The sequence below is a fragment of the Trachemys scripta genome, chromosome 9 (genome assembly GCF_013100865.1).
Source record: "Trachemys scripta elegans isolate TJP31775 chromosome 9, CAS_Tse_1.0, whole genome shotgun sequence".
Taxonomy (NCBI): Eukaryota; Metazoa; Chordata; order Testudines; family Emydidae; genus Trachemys; species Trachemys scripta.
The window spans coordinates 13129818-13153246 of NC_048306.1; the positions used below are offsets into that span (position 1 = coordinate 13129818).

General features: G+C 48.2%; 1 protein-coding gene and 1 pseudogene across 2 annotated transcripts; one reads left to right on the forward strand and one right to left on the reverse strand.

The window, feature by feature from the left end:
- Positions 1-4544: 4544 nt before the first annotated feature.
- Positions 4545-6847, reverse strand: LOC117883309 (annotated as a pseudogene).
- Positions 6848-17384: 10537 nt separating this feature from the next.
- Positions 17385-21331, forward strand: SOWAHD (sosondowah ankyrin repeat domain family member D). Of its 2 annotated transcripts, none has more exons than XM_034782592.1 (2): positions 17385-18012; positions 18491-21331. In XM_034782592.1, exon 2 carries the CDS (start codon positions 18623-18625, stop codon positions 19706-19708), a length of 1086 nt encoding a protein of 361 aa, XP_034638483.1. In that variant the 5' UTR covers positions 17385-18012; positions 18491-18622; the 3' UTR covers positions 19709-21331. The 2 variants fall into 2 exon arrangements, with proteins under 2 accessions (XP_034638483.1, XP_034638484.1); XM_034782593.1 differs by having other exon boundaries at positions 18495-21331.
- The last annotated feature ends 2098 nt before the right edge of the window (positions 21332-23429 follow it).

The following is a 23429-nucleotide window of genomic DNA, read 5'->3' on the forward strand; positions in this document are numbered from 1 at the left end:
CCCGGGACCCGCCCACTGCGCCCGGGGGGGGGGGCCGCGGCGCCGCAGCCCCACCCGCCACGCCCCGCAGCTCGCCCCCGCCACTGCGCCCCTCCGCACCGACCCCCGCCTCCGCGCGGCCACGGGCCGGACCCGAGCTCGCTCCCTCCCCGCTGCGCGCCCCGAAAAGGCAGCTGCTGAACTTCCTCCCCCCCCCGGCTCGGAATGGTCCGGCCCGAGCCCTGTGCGAGTTCTCGGCTACAATGTATCTGGGCGGCGGAGCGCCCCGCGCGAGCCGTGGGAGGGGGGAGATGCGCCCCACTGCTCCCCCCCCGCGTACGTACAGCCAGCTTCAGCTCTGCACCACTGCCGCGCCGGGGGGAGATGCCCCAGGCCAGGCACCCCCCGCCCTGCTCCCCCTGGGGGGGATGCGTTCCTCCTCCACCTGCCCGCAGGCGGTGCACACTGCCGCCTGCACCCCTGGGCCATGCAGACTCCATCTCAGCCCTGCCCTGCTGCTGGGAGTAGATACATCCCTCCCCCCGCTGATCCTGCAGCACTGCCCCGATTCCCTCCTCAATCCTACTACATTTCAAGCCTTGTTCCCTGCCTTAACTTCATCTCAATTACTCCTGGGTATATCACTAAATAGCTCCTGCCCCAGCTCGGTGTTTACTCCCTTTAAAAACTCTGCTGGCTGCTGGCATGTGCTGCATTAGCTGGTGGACATCTCCTTTAACCTTTCCTCAATATTCAGTCTCTCCCCCTCACCCCTTATCTTTGGTTGCTCTTCTCTGAACTTGCTTCAGTCCCAATTTAGCATCATCTGTGATGAATTCAATGACAGACAATTTACTCCACTCTTCCAGGTTATTAATTAAGATGTTAAATAAGGCCACCAGCTTACAATGAGTTTCATGTCGGTGGAGCCCCCAGTGGTGCTCTGCCCATGCAGAGGGATTCACCCACTGGTTATTTTGTGTCAGGGCTGAGGCCCCACTCCTCCGGGCTTGGCAATTCATAGCTCCAGCACCTCTGGGCTTGGCAGTTCATAGCCCCTCATCAGTTATGAAATTAAAACATGTTCTCGAGCCCCAACACCTCTTAGGTTAGGCACTGAATGCACCAACATGGAACTGCTTCTAGGATCCAGCCTGATGACTGGTGCTAACATCAATCTCCATGACATTTCTGTTTATCGTTACCTTTGGTTTAACACCTTCTGGCCACTTTTCAGTCCATGTGCTAGTGTTCTGACCCAAGCCAACATGAATTATTTTCAATTCAGCGTCCACGAGAGATGGTATAAATGCTGTATTCAAATATATTACATCAACTATATTCCTTTCATCTACTAAGGTCCCCCATCCTGTGATAAAATGCATGCTGGCAGATCCCAGGGCCTATGCAAAGCTGCATCACAGTCAGGGGGCCCCACACATGAGCAGGGGCAAGTGGGAACCATGAACAGCCCCCTTCTTAAAATTTTGCCACCCCTCTGAAGGGAGAGTTGGAGTGATTTCCCTGTCTGTGAAGGAGCATCCCCTCACTCACACACCCCCGCCTGCCAGAGAGGACAAATAAACACCTGGCAAGTATTCTAAAGGGAGGAAATGTTATCCATGTGCTCAGTACATTTCAGGAACAAAATATAAAACAGGCTAGCACCATGCAGGTCAGTGTAAGATGGGCGTCTCTGGCCTTGTTTATGGTTCAGATCAAACATTCTTGTCTAAATGGGAGAACAAATGGAGTCACTCACTCACAGTGCCAGCACACGCCCTCCTTTTACTTGGGCTCCATCGCAGAACAAGTGGGGCATGTTTTGATGGAACCCATCTCTGCACAATCCTGCCCCAAGAGAAAGGAAGGGTCTAGATAATACTGGCAAAGATATGGAAGTTAACCATGTTGACGTGTTCCCATCATCAGCTTTGTGTCTTAACACGTTACGTCTGTTAGGAAGTCCAGTTTCCCTACAGAGCAGCCCAAAAACAAAGTCTGTGGGCAAATTCCCGATTCAACTGAACTCAACGGCAAAATCTCCAATGACTTCACTAGGATGCAGATTTAGTCCCTTACTTTTGTCGGAGTCCTGCAATTTGTCACGTCAATTATCAGCCACTCTTTCCAGCTGCCAGCCTGCAAAATCCAGACCTCTGTGCAAAGTGGTTGATGCTTTCCATGAAACAGTATTTTCATGACCATCCAAGGAGCCAGTAGGAGCCATTTCTCTGCTCAGTCTGGGAATCAGGGCCAACATTTTCAAATTTGGGTGGCTAAATTTAGGCACCAACATCCCCACTTAGGCACCTTAATGAGGTTCCAGTCCTGCACTGGGATTCTCTATCTCAGCCTGTGCCTGTATAGAGTCCTAGTGGCTTCAGTGGGACTTCATATGGGCACAAGAGAGCCCACCTTAACAGAGCCCAGTGCAGGATTAAGCCTGTGAGACCTTGTAAGAGCTGAGTATCCGTCAACTTCAGTAGTACAGGATCAGGCCCAATTCTGTCATGTTTTGAATACCCTTAACTCCCATTGAGTCTGATGCAAAGTGAAAGTATTCATCTCCTTGTGGGAATCACTAACTCATAGCACCATAGGGTCCTTTAAGTGAATGCAATCAGGTGCTTACAATATTTTTTTGGGACCGCACACCCTTCCCTACTGCTGATATGCTTATAATGCGACTAGTTTCATTGCAAAAGATGTTGTCTAGATTGCCTGCATCAGGAGATACTCCTTTTTCAACTCCTTTTTCAAAACTTTGTGGCTGATCTATTAAAATTGGACTTAATTCTTAGTATATATGAATGCAGAAGGGCAACTCACACAAGTAATGATTGGCTGCATCAAGCCCATGCAAATCTGCAAGTGACCTACCAGAACTGCAGGAGGTCTAATCTAAGCTTTGGGGGATTGAAGTCGATGGCAAAACTTCCAGTGACTTCACTGGAGCCAGGATTTCATCCCACGTTTCATTCTGTGTCTTACACATTACTGAGCTCATTGGTGGAAGTTAACAAATACTACCAATATTTGATTTATACTTCTAAATAAAACTCCTAATCCACCCTTTTTAGAAGTTTAATCAAATTCATGTTAATCTGAGAGTGGGCTGTTGCTACCCACAGCGGAGCAAGGGACTAACAGAACGCGCAAACACAATGAGAAACTATGGACTTTTGCAGGAAAAAAACCACTTAATTGGTTAAAAGTGTATTCTCAGTTTATAATCCGGATAACACATGGCACCCTGTGCTAATGCAGAGTTGTTTGTAAGCACTTCTCGGGGACTGGATCACAGTTTATGGCTTGGATTTAAGTATTTTACATCTGTGAGTCTCAGTAAATTCTTTGATATTTAAAAGAAAGTATTTACATATTTGTATATTTGTCCAGGGTTTATCAAAACGATTTGATCTGTCCTAGGCACTGGATTAATGTTTCTTATTTTTTTTTAAAGTTTAAATATAGTCTGATGCAAATGATTACAGATAGAATTTACAAAAATGCCTAAAGGGATTAGGTACCCAACTCCTAAAGAAAGGAGGAGTTCAACATCTAAATCCCTTAGGCGCCTTTGAAAATACCAGACCATAACATTCAGTCTATAAATTTCATGGCCAGCAATGCTAGACATTGAATCTGCAATGAAGTCTGCATCATAGAATCATAGGACTGGAAGGGACCTCGAGAGGTCATCTAGTCCAGTCCCCTACACTCATGGTAGGACTAAGTATTATCTAGACCATCCCTGACAGGTGTTTGGCTAACTTGCTCTTTAAAATCTCCAGTGATGGAGATTCTACAACCTCCCTAGGCACCCTGACAGAAAGTTTTTCCTAATGTCCAACCTAAACCTCCCTTGCTGCAATTTAAGCCCATTGCTTCTTGTCCTATCCTCAGAGGTTAAGAAAAACAATTTTTCACCCTCCTCCTTGTAACAACCATTTACATACTTGAAAACTGTTATGTCCCACCTCAGTCTTCTCTTTTCCAGACTAAACAAACCCAATTTTTTCAATCTTCCCTCATAGCTCATGTTTTCTAGACCTTTAATCGTTTTTGTTGCTCTTCTCTGGATTCTCTCAAATTTGTCCACATCCTTCCTGAAATGTGGCACCCAGAATTGGACACAATACTCCAGTTGAGGCCTAATCAGCATGGAGTACAGCGGAAGAATTACTTCTCATGTCTTGCTTCAACACTCCTGCTAATACATCCCAGAATGATGTTCGCTTTTTTTGCAACAGAGTTACACTGTTGACTCATATTTAGTTTGTGGTCCACTATGATCCACAAATCCCTTTTTGCAGCACTCCTTCCTAGGCAGTCATTTCCCATTTTGTATGTGTGCAACTGATTGTTCCTTCCTAAGTGGAGTACTTTGCATTTGTCTTTATTAAATTTCATCCTATTTACTTCAGACCATTTCTCCAGTTTGTCCAGATCATTTTGAATTTTAATTCTATCTTTCAAAGCACTTGCAACCCCTCCCAGCTTGGTGTCTCTCTATGCCAGGGGTGTCAAACTCAATTGCACAGGGGGCCAAAACTCAAAACTCGCGGGCCGAACAGTATAACCATTTATTTAACAGACTAAATATTTATGTTTTTTAACCATTAATATGAACCAAAATACAGGATATCATTCCAAAATAAATACATTTCAACTTAAAATATTTTGCTCTTCATAAAAAAATATCCTGTCAATACAATACATTCAAAATCTGTACATGCTGGAATATTAAAAAATCTGAAAATATAAATAAAAAATTGAATTTAAAGCAAAAGTATAATCATAACAAATCATAACATTCCATTTTCTTGTCCTATTTAGTCAGAGCCTGATACTTGGAGTCTTTTCTTTGCAACAAGTTCGTTTATGTTTGGGGTTAGGTTCTGTGTTGTGAAGATTCTCAGGATCGATTGCAGGTGTTCATCAGTGAGGCGACTCCTGTGTGACGTTTTGTTAATTTTCATCACAGAGAACAGCTGCTCGCACAGATATGTGCTGCCAAACATGGACAGGATTCGAGCCGCATATTGGCGGAGCTGCGGCATCGCTTCAGGAATGAAGCGAGTGAACTGTGCTGGCCCCGCAGTGTCGTACTTTGCCTTCAGTGTTCCGTTACATTGCAGTTCTATCAGCTCCATCTGCATTTCTACAGGTGCGGTTTCCACATCGACTGCAAATGGGTTGCGAAGCAGCTCGAAGTTACTTTTCTGTGCCTCAAAGTCACTGAAGCGCCGTGCGAACTCAGTGCGCAGCGCGCTGAGTTTTTCAGCAAAGGTGGCATTTGGGAAAACTGTGGCACTTTCTTGGTTCCGTATTACTTGGCAACAGGGAAAGTGAGACAGGTTGCATTGGTGCATTTGTGTCTCCCATAAGCGCAGCTTCACTTGAAATGCCTTCACTGCATCATGCATATCGGTTATTATGTGCTCCCGTCCCTGGAGTTGAAGGTTTAAAGCGCTAAGATGCGACGTTATGTCAGCCAGGAACGCCAACTCACATTTCCACTTTTCATCCCGCAGAACTGTGCAGTCTTTCCCCTTACTGTCCATGAACTGGCAGATTTCCTCTCGCAGCTCAAAGTGTCTTTTGAGAACTTTTCCCCGACTTAGCCACCGGACCTCCGTATGATATGGCATATCGCCAAACTCGCTATCTATTTCCCGCAGAAAAGACTGGAATTGGCGGTGATTTAAACCGTGGGCTCTGATAAAGTTGACGGTTTGTGTTACAGTGTTCATCACATGATCCATTTTTAGGACTTTAGCACTCAGCGATTCCTGGTGTATGATGCAGTGATACACTGTCAACTCACCGGCACAGTTCTCCTCCCGCATCTTTGAGCGCATCCTTCCCACCAGTCCATTTTTTTCACCACACATAGCAGGTGCGCCATCTGTTGTAAGTCCAACGAGTTTTTCCCACGGCAGTTTCATGTCGGTTACACTTTGAAATACATTTCCAAAGATGTCTTCTCCTTTCGTTGTCCCGTGCATCGATTTAATGTCCAGTATTTCCTCTGTTACGCACAAATTGGAATCCACACCACGGATAAATATCGCCAGCTGTGCAGTGTCAGTCGCGTCAGTAGTTTCATCCACGGCAAGGGAGTATGCAACAAAATCTTTTGCTCTTTCAATCAACTGTGTTTTCAAATCAGTCGCCATCTCACAAACCCGATTAGCAACAGTGTTTCTGCTGAGGCTTACATTTGCAAACGCTCGCGTTTTATCTGGACAAAGGACGTCGCACACTTTCATCATACAATTCTTTACGAATTCCCCCTCGGTAAACGGCCGTCCTGATTTGGCGATCTCTTCAGCCACAATGAAACTTGCTTTCACAGCAGCTTCACTTTGTGATTTTGCTTTGGTGAAAAACGTCTGCTGGGATGTCAAATTCTTCTTCAACTCCTCTACCTTTTGTAGCTCAGGTTTTTGAATTTGTTCTCATGTTTCGTCTCGTAGTGCCGTCTTAGGTTATACTCCTTCATTACAGCGATATTACTCCCGCAAAGGAGACACACTGGTTTACCTGCAATTTCAGTAAACATATACTCATTCTCCCACCGGCTTTGAAAGCCTCGGTTTTCAGAATCAATTTTTCTCTTGGCCATTGTTGGGGTCTAGCTTTGATTTGATATTAGCGTTGTATACATCAACAGACCGCGAACTTGAACCGCGGCTTGCCGTTGGCGGCAATTGCACTGCATCATGGGATTTGTAGTGTGTGTTATTGGGGCGTCATATCACAGGGCCATTAAAAACAGATATATAAAACGATTTCGCGGGCCGGATATAATTGTATGGCGGGCCGGATGTGGCCCGCGGGCCTTGAGTTTGACACATGTGCTCTATGCCATTATCTAAATCTTTGATGAAGATACTGAACAGAACCAGAACTGATCCCTACGGGACCCCACTCGTTATGCCCTTCCAGCATGACTGTGAACCACTGAATACTACTCTCCGGGAATGGTTTTCCAACCAGTTTTGCATCTCATAACTTTATATTTAAGCACTTGCCACATTTCTAATTAATCAGATTGAAAAAGCAAAACGTGCCTGGCTTTTTAGTGGATATCTGAAAAGTCTTTTATTTCCCCCAGTCTAATGAGTAGCAGTTTTGCTATTTACTTCCATGTCTCATGAAGTGTATCACAAAACCAGCGAGGACAAAGCATTCGGTCCCTGTGGGGGATGGACTAAGGGCCTGATCCAATATCCATTAAAACAGTGCAGAGACCTCATTAATGTAAATTGGCAATAGTTCCTCTATAACCAAATAGACCTTTTCCATCTCAGTAAATTCTATGGGCCAAATTCTTAAGAGCACAACTTTTATTGACTTCTATGGGCATGTTTATCCGAAGAAAGGATTTGGTCCTTCATATTTATCAGTCCGAGTGATATAAGCTGCAGGTCTCATGCTGCCAGTACTAAAGCATGCTCAGGATTTCTAAAAATTATAGATGACAATTTCCTAATTCAAAAAGTGTTGCATTCAACAGAAGAATTCTATATTAGACCTCATCTTGACAGATTAATTCATCTTTATCACAGAACTAAAAATTAGTGGTTACTTTGGTGCAAGTGATCATGACTTGGTTATGTTTGTAATGTGGAAACAGAATAAAGCCCAAACCAGTAATAGCTATATAATTGGTATTTTACAAAGAGCCAGATTCACAAAGCTGAAAACAATTATGAGCCAAATCATCTGGGAGAAAATTTAAATAGAAAAAATGTGAATGCTAATTGGAAACTATTTAAGAATATTTTACTAGGTGCTCAAAAAGCCACAATTCCACAACTGAGACAGAAGGCTACACTGGCTTAAAAAAAAACCAAAAAAACAAAAACCAAAAGATTATCAATAATGCAGAAAAGGCAGAAGTGTTCAATAAATATTTCTGTTTTGTATTTCTGGAAAAGTCAGATGATGTATTCTTATCTTATGTTGATGAAATACTTTCCATTCCAACATCTTCCAACGTCTTGCATCTGAAGAAGTGAGGTTCTTACCCACGAAAGCTTATGCTCCCAATACTTCTGTTAGTCTCAAAGGTGCCACAGGACCCTCTGTTGCTTTTTCCATTCCAACAGTAACTCAGGAGGATGTTAAACAGCCACTGCTAGAGTCAGACATTGTTAAATCAGCAGATCCAGCTAACTTGCATCTGAGAGTTTTAAAAGACCAGGCCAAGGAGCTCTCTGGACCATCAGTGTTGATGGGTTTATGGAAAATAGATCTGCCAAACTAACTTGATTTCTTTTTGATGAGATTACATGTGTGGTTGATAAAGGTCATAGTGTTGATGTAACATACTTAGCTTTCTGCCTTAGTATCATGTGACATTTTGATTAAAAAAATAGAATGATACAAAATCAACAAGGTATATATTAAATGGATTGAAAACTAGCTAACAGACAGGTCTCAAAATGTAATTGTGAATGGGGAATCATTAGTGAACAGGTGCATTTCTAGTGATAGCCATATACACAAGAGTCAGAAGAACCACAAGAATGATTAGAGGATTAGAAAACATGCCTTATACTGAAAGACTAAAGGAGTTCAATTTATTTAGCTTATTAGAAGGAAGGTTAAAGGGTAACTTGATCACAGGCTATAACTACCTATAAGAGGGACAGAAGTTTAATAAGAAGGCTCTTCAGTGTAGCCTATAGAGCAGGGGCTGGCAACCTTTCAGAAGTGGTGTGCCGAGTCTTCATTTATTCACTCTGATTTAAGGTTTCACGTAATACATTTTAATGTTTTTAGAAGGCCTCTTTCTTTAAGTCTATAATATATAACTAAACTATTGTTGTATGTAAAGTAAATAAGGTTTTTAAAATGTTTAAGACGCTTCAGTTAAAATTAAATGAAAATGCAGAGCCCCCTGGACTGGTGGCCAGGACCCGGGCAGTGTGAGTGCCACTGAAAATCAGCTCACGTGCCATCGGTTGCCGTAGGCTACCCATGCTATAGAACTAGCTTAGCATTTCATTTAACAGTCACATAAGAAACCTACAGGCCTACAACCTGTAAGGCATTAGTTTAAGCAGTTAGCATAAGGCTTTGAGGCCTCTGAACTTTAGCATAAATAAGTGGCCCAACAGTGCCCCTGAGTTTTGGGGTACTGGGAACATTGTGCTTGGGAAGGCAGGGAAGGGAAGTGTGTACAAAATGATATCAGGAACATTGAACTGATACTAGACTTGGATATTTTAGGACAGAAATGTTGGCAGATGCTTAACTATAAACTTGCCTTGGCAATGAATTGATGCATGTATGATAATAGGTCAAGACTATTAATATACTAATCTGTATCATAAGGATACTGCAACATTATTAAGGTGAGGAAGTTAGATATGGACAAAGGAGGCTGGGTATTTGTATAAATATTCATGACAGCCCGTAGCCCCTTTAATAGGCAGACAACCATGAAAGGAGAGATCTGTACCACTGGACCGTTTTGGCAAGCTAGAGCCAGAGCAGGACCTTTGCCTCTTACCATCAGCTCCCCAAGAAAGGGTGTCAGTAGACATAAGGAATGGTACAAAAATTAGCTTCATACTATATTACTGCTATCATTTTATGTGGCTTGGAGCATTTGTGTCTTCACTAATTGTGCTAATAAAATTGCTTAAAGTTTTGCTTTGCCCTCAGTATGTCTTTGTTGTGCACATTGGGTTCTCAACCAGATACAGAACTGGATAATCTTTATTTTGGGACTAGACCCCTACAATCCACAGCTCTTTACATGAGTAATTAATTGGAAATCAATAAAAAAAATCAATGACCGCTAAAGAACTGTGCAACAGCAGACAAAGGTATCATGAGGTCCAATGGCTGGAAGTTGAAGCTAAACAAATTCAGACTGGAACGGAGGTGTAAATTTATAATAATGCAGCTGATTAACCACTGGTACAACCCACCGCGGGCTGTGCCAGTCTCCGTCCCTGGAAACTTTGACATCAAGATTGGATGTTTTTCTAAGAGAGATGTTGTAGTTCAAACAGGAATTAATTCAGGGAAGTGCTGTGGACTGTGTTAGGCAGGAGATCAGATTATCACAATGGCCCCTTCTGGTTTTATAATCTATGAATAAAGCGGAATAAACCAGGAGGCATTCAGCACCTCACAGGATTGTGTCCCAGTCTCATCTCCCTGCAGACACCAGTATAAATCAGGAGTTATTCAGTGGATGTCACTGGAATTATGCTGGTATGAGAGGAGGAGCAGACCCAGAATTCACATGCAGAGTAAACAGCTTCCTGGGATTTAAAGTATATAGAGACAATTAACCATGTGCAAATATGATTTAATATTCATGTGGCCCCAGAGGAAGCTTGTTAGTTTGATGATCTTGCAGAGATCACATTGAGTTTTTACCATCTTTCTCTACCCATTCAGCTTTCCCAGCTCACATTCTGCTGGGAAGTTGTCGGCATAGCATGGAATCAAACCATTCACAGTTCTGGGGTAATATTTTGCAGATAGTAATGAGATGACCAGAAACAAGAATGAGTTTCTGGGAAGTGAAGTTCTGTGTATCACTCATTTCTCTTCCTCTTTGGGTCCCTCTGTCCATTATGTCAGTGTCATATCTCTGACTGGGATCTCTATTTAATGATTATGCAAATTTGCTGCTCTAAGGAAATAGAACTATTTAGACTTCCTAATGGAAAGGGCTTTCTCTGACAACACCAGAGGGAGATAAACTCCCATCCTCACTGAAGGCTAAACTCCCTTTGAAGCCAATGAAAGTCTTGTTTGAGTAAAGAACTAGAGACTGGGCCCACCATAGCAGTGGATCTCAACAGGCATGGAATACCTGGCCCATTCTCTGAGGTAAACCGCTCCAGCTCAGAGTCACCAGCCAGGGCCGGCTCTGGCTTTTTGGCCGCCCCAAGCAAAAAAAACAAAACAAAACACACACACAACAACAACCCCTGCGGCACGGCCGGAGTGCGGGTGCAGGGGGACCGGCTGGGGGGGGGGGTTGAGGGGGAGGGAGCGGGCAGGAGAGAGAGAGAAGGGGGCGGCCAGGGCTACAGCAGGGGCGCTGCCATGCGGCCCCTCCCGCTGCGCCGCCTCCTGCTGCCTACTGCGAGGGCTCTGCTCTGGTCGGTGGGGAGGGAAGGAAGAGGACTGCCCTGCAGGGCGCTCTGGTTCTCCGCGCCGCTGCCCCCTACAGGGCGGCCAGAGCGGAACAAGAACAAAAACAAAAAAAAGTGGCCGTGCCGCCCTAGGATTGGGCAGAATGCCACCTCGAACAATCTGCCGCCCCAAGCACCAGCTTGCTCAGCTGTGCCTGGAGCCGGCCCTGTCACAAGCAGCTGCCATTTTCTTGATTCCCTGTGTCCTCTCTAACCACCAGAGGCCACTGACTAAACCACACAGCTCCATAAGAGGAAACCAATGGATATTTATGTTTTAATCTTCACTAGCTTTGGCTTCCTGACATGATCCAGGCTTCCCCACATAGCCTCTAAAATGGGTACACAGTATGGCCCAACCATAATACATAGTTGAGGTTGTCTGTAAGAAGGATGGCTTCCCTCAATGGAATCAGATTGGTGGCAGGGTACCACCTTTCTGAAGTACTTTACAGCCCCACCGTACATTGTTCACTGTGCTCCAGCATTCGCAGGATGGGCACTATTTCGCTTCAGTCTGCGCAAAGTCTGGTTCCTTGTTTAATTGTCTTTGGAGCTGCTGTGGTTTAAACTTATTCTGCAAAACGGCTTTCTCAGCTGCCCAATCTCTGTTGGGTTCCAAGTTCAATATTCCACATACAAACCCTCTTTTTTTACCAATTTCTTTAGTGTGTGCCCAGCTGCCAAAGAAAACGGCTCATGTTGTTAATTCAGTCCAGCAGCCTGTGAGTCAAACAGCGGCTAAGAGGCAATTCTCCCCAGGACAAACCCTTGAGGAGTTTTGATCAGAATTGGTTGTAATTCTTCAAGTTGCATTACACTTGCTTGCCTCCTGCAGTCTCCCACAATCACATTTACCTGCCTGTCGGTGCAGTATGTGCTGTATAGAAGTTAGTGTGTTTTCTGTATGCAGCAGATTCCTTCCCCAGATCTGATCCCGTTGGCACAAGTGACAGGTCACATAGATGTCCTTGCTCTGGGGTTGGGCAGCCATCTGAAAAGGCGAGTCAAACAGTCTTACATTTTTTAAATTTAGGATTTTAAGGAATGTTAACCCGTGAGATTGTATTAGAGATGTAACCTAAAGTAAAAAGGGTAACTGGCTGAATTAACTCTAATATAAAGTACAGCCACCCTTCAATGCCCTTTTTGTAGCACAGAAAAAGAAAGAGGAGGAGAAATGAGATGATCAAGGAGATGGGGAGGGGTGAAGGAAGGTTGCTGGAAAGCAGGGCAAATCAAAGCCTTCCTGAGAGGAGGAGCACTTAATACGTAATTAACAATAGAGACCTATGGGGGAAAAACCAGGAGCGGTGACATTTCAGAGACGAGGGAATTTTGGCTGGTCGCTGCTCCCATGGAGGTAAAGGGCAAAACTTCCATTGACTTCAGTGGGAGCAAGAGTGCGCCCTTTAACAGCCAGTGTAGTTATTGTGGTGATCCTCGTTATTTGTTAAGCACCTTGAGCATGCTCAGCTCTGTACAAAATACAGAGGAAAACTCCGCGTCTGCTCTAAGGAGTTTGCAACCAAGAGAGGCTGACAGGACAGTTCAAACTGGATGAGTCAGTGTGGTCCAAATCCTGAGCTCCCCATACAGCTAGGATTGGGCCCTCACAGCATAGCAAATCTGCATACAAAGGAAGCCTCTCTACTGTGCTGACTGAATCAGCCACTAGTCCCGCTACCAAATGCATTAACCATATTTACTTCAAGCAACACCGAGCAGCAAGAGCGACCTCTCATGTCTACTCTGCTGATCTCACCATGGCTACAGCAATGCCCCGGGGAATAAAAGTCAGCACACATTCCCTGCGTGTGCATGTTACCACCACTTGGCATTCCAACGCGGCTGGACTATTTCTACACTATTTCTAAGTGGAACAACGATGGATGGAAATACTCCTGTCCTTTCCTAAAAACATCAAAGTTTAATGTTAGCAGCCTCACCAGAGTAATTATTTCCTCTTCTGATTTTTCAAATATTATGACCTTGGCAGGTGTGTGTGGGCAGGTGGGTGGATATTATGGAGGCAAATGAACAGCAATGCAAACCCTACTGCATTGGGGTCATGTGGAGGGACTTCTCCAGGGCCCAGGGTCACAGATGGTGCAGTTCCCCCCCTTTTGAGCTTTCCCACCCCTTTTTGCTCCACACCACATGGCAGAGCAGAGCAGAGCGTGTCCCATAAGGGACAAACAGACGTGCACAAATGGAGTCGCTGACGCACAGGAGAGATCTCGAATGGCTGTTATACTGCTGGCCACAACAGACTGATCGGGCGGTGCAGCAGGACTTGAGAGTCACTGGAGCAGCCTATGGGACCCAGCAAGCTCATCAGCGGATTCGTTTTGAAAACACCCTGCTCCATTGGGAAGCATTGAGTTCCCTCCAGCTATGCTGATCTCAGTGTCTAATACAAGATGATTTGCTGTATTTCCCTCTGCTACTAGCTGTCGGACATCCCCTGCATGTGCAGCACGCGATCAGCTGCCTGCAGTTCCCTTACCTCTTATGAGAGAGGTTTTCCTAATGGCACAGGAAAGATACTCATCTGCTCGTAATGCCCCGATATTTTTGACCTCTTCTGTCTAGAGCACATATTGTCATTTACGTCATGATGCTCCAGAGGCCAGAGATTAAAACCCACAGGCCAAAGTCATCAGCCAGATGACAGCACACGCTCTCAGTTAGCGCAGTGCTCTCTGCCCAATAAGAGTCAGAGGAAAACAGAAGGCAAAAGAAGGGCTCATTATCGGTCACTCCTTGTGTGCCAATGTTTTCTGTCATGGTTTACAGGCACATACCTACCAGTGTCTTCAATGGCAGGGCTGTGTGTGTTCTGGGGCGTGCAGCTTGGCTCGGTGTCAAATAACTAATTCAAATAGCCTGGCTTTTGGGGGAACTACTTACTGGATCTAAAAGAAGTGACAGCAGCAGCCAGGGCCTGTTTTAGATCCCAATTCTAAGGACCTCTGTTCCTGTCCTTGGGACAGTGGCTTTAAGCTGCCTTTGTACTGTCTGTATTGTGGAGCTGCTAGGGGCCCATGGTGTACGTTAGAGCAGCCTTAAGACTGCACTAAGTTACCCTCGGCTTCCTATGGCTCCCTTTTAGCTCAGTGCACTCCAGCCATACCCCCTTTCCTGCCCACAGCCTTGCCATGACCCCCTTGTCAGGGACGGACGGTAGGGCTAGCACAGAGTCCTTAGACCTGTTCTGCCTGGTCTGGGGAGTACCTCTTCCAGGGGTCTGCTACAGCAGCATGGAAAAGCCTCAGAAGAGCTGAGAATTAGGAAGCAACAGCAGTAACTGCCCCAGCCTTAAGGCTGCAGTAGCAGTAGTGAGGTATCTGGCCCATGCTGTGGGGTGGGGACCAGAGGATTCACATAACGCCCTGCGCCGAGCAGGAAGCAGGCTTTGGTCCAGAGACGCTCTTAGCAATGCAGGCCCGTGTGTGAGTTGTGGGGCTCTCAGCAGTCACTGAAGGATAAAGTCCCTTGGGAGGCCACTCTGTGTTGTTCTGCTCATTTCCCGCTTGCCAGCTGATCTCTTACCAAAGGCGAGGCACCGTCTTTGAAGGAACGAAAAGCAAATCAAATAGCAGGTGGCCTGGCTCGCAGCTCTTCTAGGGTTGCCAACTTTCTAATCGCACAAAACCGAACACCTCTGCCCCACCCACAGTCCCGCCTCTTCTCTGAGGCCCCGCCCCTCGCTCACTCCATCCCCCCTCCCTCTGTCGCTTGCTCTCCCCCACCCACTTTAACCGGGCTGGGGGTTGGGGTATGTAGGGGGGTATGGGCTCTGGGTGGGGCCAGAAATGAGGGGTTCAGGGTGTGGAGAGGGCTCCAGGCTGGGGCAGGGGGTTGGGGTGGGCTCTGGCTGGAAGAACAGGCTCTGGGGTGGGGCTGAGGGGTTTGGGGTACAGGAGAGGGCTCCAGGCTGGGGCAGGAGGTTGGGGTACAGGAGAGGGTGAGGGATCTGGAGTGGGGTTGGGGATGATGGGTTTAGAATGTAGGAGCAGGCTATGGGCTGGGGCGGGGGATTGTCGGGTGCAGGCTCCAGGAGAGAGTTTGAGTGCTGGTGAGGACTCCAGGCTGGGGCAGGGGATTGGGAGGGGGTGCAGGTCCTGGCAGCACTTATTGCGGCTCCCAGGAAGTGGCCACTAGGTCTCTGCGGCCCCTGGGCGCATGGGTGGTCAGGGAGGCTCCGTGCGCTGCCCTCGCATCTGCAGGTGCTGCCCCTGCACTCCCATTGGTCATTGTTCCCAGTCAATGGGAGCTGCAGAGCCGGCACTAGGGGCGAGGGCAGCGTGCGGACCAGAGACCCTCCCCGGCCGCCCATGTGTCTAGGGGCTGCAGGGACCTGGTGGCTGCTTCCAGGAGCCACGGCAGGCAGGCAGCCTGCCTTAGCCTGGGCCCCCGCTGCGCTGCCAACCGGAGCCACGAGGGTCCTTTTTTGACTGGACGTTCCAGTCAAAAAGCGGATGCCTGGCAACCCTAAACTCTTCTGCTGTGTGCCGCTCCCTCCTTGAGCAAGTTTCTCTGCAAACCCTCCTCCCCACCACCAAAAGAGAAATACAGAGTCTCTGACAGTCAAGCTTGACTAAGAGATTCAAACCCAGGCCAGGTTAGGAGGGAGCCTTTCCCTCTCCAATTGGAAGCCCTTTGGAGGCGTGGTGGATCTGATTATTGCCCTGGTTCAGTGTGGGTAACCCTTACCTCACAGCCTTGCTTACTCCCCAGCACCAAAAAGGAACCAGGGACCAATAACAAAGTAGTAGTCCTGTTCCCAGCCAAGCCTCTCTGGACTCCAGCAGCTCCATGGGCAGGATTTTCCTTAGCCGAGGGCCTGCTGGTACTCACGTTGTCACCATCGCTGTCTTCTTCCTCCTTTGCCTCTGACAACTCCCAGCCCTCTCCCAGGCTCAAGCACCAACCCAGAGTTGGGGCCTTCATTTATATTCCCTAGCTGGGACTCATCAGACCCAGTCACTTGCTGCTGTCCAGCTGGGGTGGGTGAATCCAAGCAACTGCCTGTTGGGCTCCTCCTCAGAACAGGGCTGGCTACTCCCTAGCCCATCTGACCCTTAAAGGGGCAGACTGCCCTGTTACAGACCATCCTTTTGCCTGTGTTTGTACAGTACCTAGCCCAAGGGGCTCCTACACGCTATCACAGCACAAGTAAGTTCTAATAACAACAGCTACAATGGCTGTTTGGCAGCCTCCGTGAAGTGAGTTTGGTTCATTTCCCAGCAGACATGTGTCTCTAACACAAAACCTCCAGTACCGTTATTGGGCCCCCCCCCCCATCTGCAGTCTCAGTAGATGTGCAGGGCTGGACTCATCCCAGGCTGTCCCTCCTTATCAGGGTCGAGACACAGCGTTGGGGCAACGTGTGGGGAAGCGTGCACTTTACCAACTGCTTTACAGCAGCGACGTTTTTGAGAACTAGAAGTAAAGGCCAATAGAAGGAGGGACCCAAAAAGGGCTTATTCATTAGGCTTGGCCATGATTTCACTGGGGCACTGGAGAGTAAGTCAGCTGATTCCTGGACTGTCTGAGAGCAGCATGAGTGTGCCACAGCCTGGTCTCATTGTGTATGGCAGGCTCTGAGTCACGATCCGGCACCTGACACTGCTGATGGTGTAGATCCAGCTCTGTGTTAATCTGGAATTAAAAGGGGCAGTGACAGCTCTCCGGAGCTTGCGTGACTGCTGGACTTCTAGCCCCTTGGGGAGAATGAGAGGTTATTGTCAATGGGACACTGTTGGCCACATTCAAGGTCTGCTTAATAAGGAGGCAAATTAACTATCCCCCAGCGATTATACATTTTGGATTGCTGGGCGACTTAAAATGGGAGCTGCAGCCCTCTGTGTTTCCTGTGATCTTTTTGCGTGTGCGTGTTTATAGCTGGGGGTGTCGCTTTGCTGCACAGAGTGGCCAGTCAGAACTTCAAGGCAACGGAAGGAATAGGACTCAGGTCCTGCTGCTCCAAAAGCACAAACCACTAGGACTTGAGTTAGGAGAATCTCCATTAGCTGCTAGCAGTATAGAGCCTATGACACACAGTCAAACAGTTCTGATTCCATCCCGCAGGTGGCAGTCAGTCAATCTTTCTCTGTGTCTCTCTCACACACACAGCACGTCACACTTCATCACAGGGAGTTTCCACAAGAGGGGAAGTACGTGCCTCGCACTGATCTTTAGAGTCTCTTTCAATGGAAAACGAGGACATCCCCATTTACCAGCTGTTCAGCACCTCCTAGGAATATTCAGCCTGTAGATTAGCCTCGCTTCTTCTGACTACAGTTACCTCGAGCTCACGCAAACACAGGTGTCTCTCACTTTCATTCCTGTGCATTGCTAACTCCAGAGATATTGCACCATCCAGCTGTTTATGCTCGAGGTGAATCCTTAAAGTGCCTGGCCCAACTGGTTTTACTTGCAACTCTTCTTTTGGGGCTCACAGTTGTGCCTTCGCAGTGCGTGTTTTTCTGTTCTCTGGGAAGTGGGTGCATTTGGTTTTACATCCCCAAAGGCCAAGGTTAATGCCAGGCCTGCAGCAGAAATGAAAAGTCACATGCCGCAGCTTAATCTGTCTCCGTAGAAAAGGAGGACAAAGGTCCCGCCACAGCTTTTACTGTGCAGCAAAGCTTACCAGTGGCAACCTTCACACAAAGGAACTCGGCGAGGAGCAGGCTGGTGTGTCTGGAGAGGCGGCGAGAGCCCACGGGCCCGGGAGGAGGGGCCCAGTTGCTGGCAGCAGCCCTCAAGGTGCCCAGCGAGAGGCAGGTTGGGAATTCTGCCCACCCGGAGCTCTATTTCCCCACCCAGCACAGGAGCAATTGGAAAGGTAAGTGGCAGCCGTTCCAGTGAAAAAGTCACTCCCTGCTTTCAGCTTGAATGGACTGAGCAACTTTTTTTTTTTTGGCTGCTGTTATCACTGATTTGTGTGTAGGAAGGAGGAAGTCAAACGGGTCCCGGATCTGCAGATCCAGCTGGACAGTGGGTTGTAATGTAGCTATGTTATCATACAAGCCACCAAAATCTGGAGAGGAGAGAAAACACAGCCTCCGTCTGGGGAGTTATTGAATATTAAGAACCAGGGAGCAGGTAGTTTGGAGAGGAGGGGCTGGGAGTGGGGGGAAATTGCTCTAGCGTCCCTCGGTAAATAAATGGCAGACAGTGAAGTCTTTGAAAATCAGTGATCAGCTGAAGGGTGTGTTGCCTGCAGCCCAGAATCTGCTGCTGCCTGTAACTTATTTCACAACAAGTGCCTTCCCCCCGAGCACAGAAACTAAATTCTGGTTCCTCTTTGCAACATTTCTAAGGCAGACTCAGGAAGCTCTGCAGCCGGAGAGCTCAGGAGGGGAGACCGGAGGCAGAGTCTCAACGGGACAGGGAACCATTTCTCCACACCCCAGCAGCACAGAGACCCTCGACCATGCCTTAAAGGGAGACAGATGCCTCTGGGGGAGCCACAGGAGCAGATCTTGGGGATGGTGAAGGCTGCAGGAGACATCATGGCTAGGATGCAGAAGGAAGAGAGTCTGGAGGTACCAAAGGGCACTAAGCCACATGTGTTGCCAGAGGCCTCCCAGTCTCAAGCAGAGGCACTTATTGACAGCCGGGCGCCCAACCCCAAAGTCCAGGCATTATCATTATCCTCAGCAGCAGCAGCAGTGGGGAACGTGAATCTCCGCCAGTCACAGAAGAGGGACCTGATCAGGAGCATGGGCAGGGTTAGTAGAGGTTCAGGTAACTGGGATGTGAGCTCTGACACAGCCAGGCTCTCCATAGGCCGGGGCAGCGCACGGCGGAGAGGTCTGAAGGAGGTTCTGCTGCAGAGCAGTGGAGGCGAGGGAGCTATGTGGCTTGCAACTGCTCAGAAGATAGCCAGCAGCAGCAGCCCTGCTGTGGGGACGCAACAAGAGCTGGAGCAGAGGTTGGAACAGAGCCCTGAGGACTTGTCCTTAGCCCTAGACCCCCTCGAGCATGAGTGGATGCTGACTGTGGCCCAGGGGGACCCTGAGAGCATTGTGAGGTTGGTAGACATGGATCCCACCCTGCTGAACAGGAGAGATTTTGTGACAGGGTTCACTGCCCTCCACTGGCTGGCCAAGCATGGCTGCCATGAGGCCCTGATCGAGGTGATCACCTGTGCAGAGAAGAAGGGCTACCGTGCAGATGTCAACATCCCCACAGCCAGCGGTGGGCTGACACCCCTGCATCTGGCTGCCCTGCAGGGACACGAGATGGTCATCAAGGTGTTGGTGGGAGCCTACGGTGCCAACACAAGCCTGCGGGACCACAGCGGCCACAAAGCCTGGCAGTACCTGAGAACAGATGCCTCCAGGGAGATGAAGGAGCTGTCAGGGGCTTTAGAGGAAGAACTGGCCCAGCTTGGTGTGTGGAACACCAACAACAACTGCATGTCGTCCAGAGAGGCTGGTGGCTCTGGTGCTGAACGGAGGACCCAGGTGTTCACCAGACTGCCATCCTTCAGGAGCATGTTCAGACAGGCACTTTCATTCTTCCAAGACCTTTAATTGTCCTTTGTGGCTAAGAATCAGTTTGATGTTGCCTGTGAACTAGTTTTAAAGAACAGCTTGGCTGGGGCTGGGGAGCAGGGAAGGAGAGCAGGGGGCTGCAGTGGGGTGGCAAAGGGTTGGTACAGGAGACTTGATGAATCGGGACTAACCAATGGCAGCTGGTGCACTGAGATTACTCAAGAGCCATTGGCTAGGGCGTCTGCAAACCTGCACAGGCTTGGATCCTGCTCGTAGCTATTTGTGCACCATTCCCCTGGCAGGCCACTGTTTAGCAATTGTGCACACGTAGCTGGGGGCAGGATTTGCCCTGCAGTAACTATTCTGCTTGTCCAATAGAAGCCTCTTCCCGTAACATTTCTCCTGCTGCCGAACCTCTCCAGCATGAATGGAGACCCAGAAGTGCAGCTTGCCAATCCCAGCCCTCCCGCAAGTGCCCCGCACAGGCCCCTTTACTCAGGGTTTGCACAGTTGGCCAGGGCATGGTGCTATAAGCAGAGCAGCAGGATGTGCAGGTGCCACTGCTTTGTTTACATTGTTTCCCCGCCTGCTCCAGCGCAGTTCCTGAGAACAGCAGGATGGAAAGAGGTGCGGGTTTACCTTTAGTTCTTCTGCTGTTGCTGCTTACAGTGTCTCTCTGCCCAAAGGCACAGGTCATAGGATGGAGTGGCAGAGGAAGTGCAGTCTTGTGGTTAAAGCACAGGACTGAATGAAGAACTTGGCGTCTATTTCTGGCTATGCAAAAGGCTTTTCACGTGACTTTGGTCAGGGCACCACTCTGTGCCTCTGTTTCCTCTTTTCCAAATGAGGATAATGCCCTGTCCCTACTTCACAGTGAGGGTGTAAGATTAGCGTGATTGTTGTCTGCAGGGTGCTCGGAGGGCCTTGGACAGACAGCTAGCAGTGTGTGATTACACATTCCACGGTGACTCACTGAGATGTCACAGAGGATTTGGATTTCAGGTGGGGAATAAGCAGCCGCTGAAACTCCAAAAACAAAAATCGTCTTTTCATGACATGTCTCTGCTAAGGAAGAACATGGAGGAAAAATACAGAAAACAGGTAATGCCACTAAACTACTTGTGCCTTCAAAATGCCCTGAGAAGTATCATGCACATTTCTTTTCCTAGAAGCTATTTGCTGGGTCAAATCAAAGCTTAACTCCCCAATTTGACTCCGGTGGTGGAGCACAGAGAAAATGGTGGAGTGCGGAGGTACAGCTTAAGTAGCTGTGGCACTCCCAAAGGATGGACAGAACGTGGAGAAAGGACGGAAGCTAGAAACACTCTTCTCTACACCGGGGTTTGAAGATTTTAAACTAATAAACGGAGCTCTGGGTGGGAGGGAAAGGGGGCCAGATTAGGCGGAAGTTAGTGTAGGTGGGTTCCATGCAGAGGAAAGGAACTTAGATCAGATTCCTAAAGGAAGGAGGAGCGGGTGACACATTGTTCTGAGAAATGGAAAGAGTACATAGATAAGAACAACAAACAAACAAAGGTACAGAGGGCACAAGGTGAAGTGACACTCCAGAGAGACAAAGAAGGGTGCGGTTCCTAATCCCCCTTTCTAATGTATCACTGCTCAGATTTGTAAGTATTAAAAAGGTAAATCCTATTCTACTCACCTGTCTGAAGTGTATGTTATTCATCAGAAAAATGGAACTTTGCCCAACTTGTTTTAAGTTTTGGGGCTGCCTTAGAATGTCCTAAAACTAACAGCTGCCCCAGCCTCGGTTTCACACAGAATCAGATCTTTTTTTAACTGTACCATTTATTTATAGTGTGGTTCTGCTTTGAGAAGTGATTGTAAAATGGCCTCCTGGAGTTCCAAGCTCATCTTTTCTAGCCTCCATTTATAAGGGAGAACGATGTTTCCCTTCTAACTGCCAGCCCTAGAAATATAAGAGGGGATCTGAGACTCAAGCTAGTTTCTTTCCTTGCTGTGCATCATCACCAGTAATAAAGATCCTGCAGGCCAAATCAGGGCCTCAGTGACACCTGGGCAATTGTAGAGACTTCAGTGAGATTGCACCAATGTAACTGACCAGGACTATGTAAACAATGATGTGAGATAGAATCCAACTGACTCCTAGTTGTGTTGGGTCTGCAGGATTCATAGAAATAATGACTTATTTTATCATCAGCACCTTTGATTACTAAACCCAACTAGTCTAAGTTACTCTGCATTTCACTCGGCACACATAATGAGAACAGACTGGTCAGTTCCTACTCCACTTAGGCAAAGATTTCCAAAGTTGCCTAGGGGACTTGGACACCTGGTTTCCATTACAATTAGTGGGACTGGGGCATCCAAATTCCTTGAGCATCCTTGAAAACCTCAGCCCTGATTTCCTGGTTCTTGTGCATTAGCACATTTTTGCAAAGTCTGGGTTCCCAGGAGGCCGAGGAACATTTATTTAACTGAACAATAATGCAGAAGAACCTCAGTCCTGGACCAGAACCCCATTGCGTTAGGCTTGGTATAACCTGGCAGGCCCTGTCCCTAAGAGCTTTCAATCTAAGTGACAAGAGGAAAAAGCAAGCGGCCCTGAAATAATAATCATTTAAAATATGGAAATAGCCCTGTTGGCCAAGATTCTGTACAAGCTTGTTTTCACCAAACCCCAGTTTGGACCTAAATATGTCTGGACATTGTCCCTTTAAGGTAGGGTTTGAATCAAACGGAAGATTCAACAGGGAAATGTTTTAAAAACAATTATAAGGAGTTATTTTCCCAAGGAAAAGGCAGCTCCCTGCTGGAAGTTGCCACTGTCTGAATAAAATAGCACAATAACAGTAGTAGAATCATAGAACTGGAAGGGACCAGTCAGTCCAGTCCCCTGCACTGAGGGCAGGACTAAGTATTATCTAGACAATTATCTAATAATAGTTGTACAACAAAGAATCAGTTGAACCTATTGCCTGGACCAGCATTGCCACAAATACCTTCTGAAAGGATTGTCTAGTTCAGGGATCTCAAACTCAAATGACCACGAGGGCCACATGAGGACTAGTACATTGTCCCGAGGGCCGCATTTACTGACATCTCCCCCCCGCTGCCCTCGGCCCCGCCCCCACTCCACCCTTTCCATGAGGCCCAGCCCCTGCCCTGCCTCTTTCCACTCCTTCCCTGCCCCCATTCCAACCCCTTCCCTGAAATCCCCACCCCAACTCCGCCCCCTCCCTGCCCCCAGGGGGTGCAGGAGGGGTGTGGCGGGGGCTCAGGGCAGGGAGTTGGGGTGTGGGGTGCAGGAGGGGTGAGGGGTGCGGCATGGGGTCAGGGTGCAGGGTGTGGCAGGGGGCTCAGGGCAGGGGGTTGGGGTGCAGGAGGGGTGCAGCAGGGGGCTCAGGGCAGGGGGTCAGGGTGCGGCAGGGGCTCAGGGCAGGGGGTTGGGGTGCAGGAGGAGTGCAGGGTGCAGCACGGGGTTGGGGTGCAGGAGGGGTGCAGGGTGCGGCAGGGGGTTCAGCTGCAGGAGCGGTTTGGGGGATGGACTTTGGCTCAACACGCACTGGGGGCAGGGTGGGCTCCCTGCCTGCCCTGCCCCCACGCTGCTCCGGGAAGCTGACGGAACCTGCGGAAGGAGAGGCGCAGGGGTGTGTGTGGCTGTTGCTTCAGACACCGCCCCCAGCAGCTCCCATTGGCTGCGATTCCTCATTCGTGGCCAATGGGAGCTGCTGGGGGCGGCGTCTGAAGCAACAGCCACACACACCCCTGCGCCCCC

Coding starts and splice junctions, on each gene's coding strand:
- SOWAHD (XM_034782592.1), top strand. CDS start 18,623: ATGCCTCTGGGGGAGCCACAGGAGCAGATCTTGGGGATGGTGAAGGCT.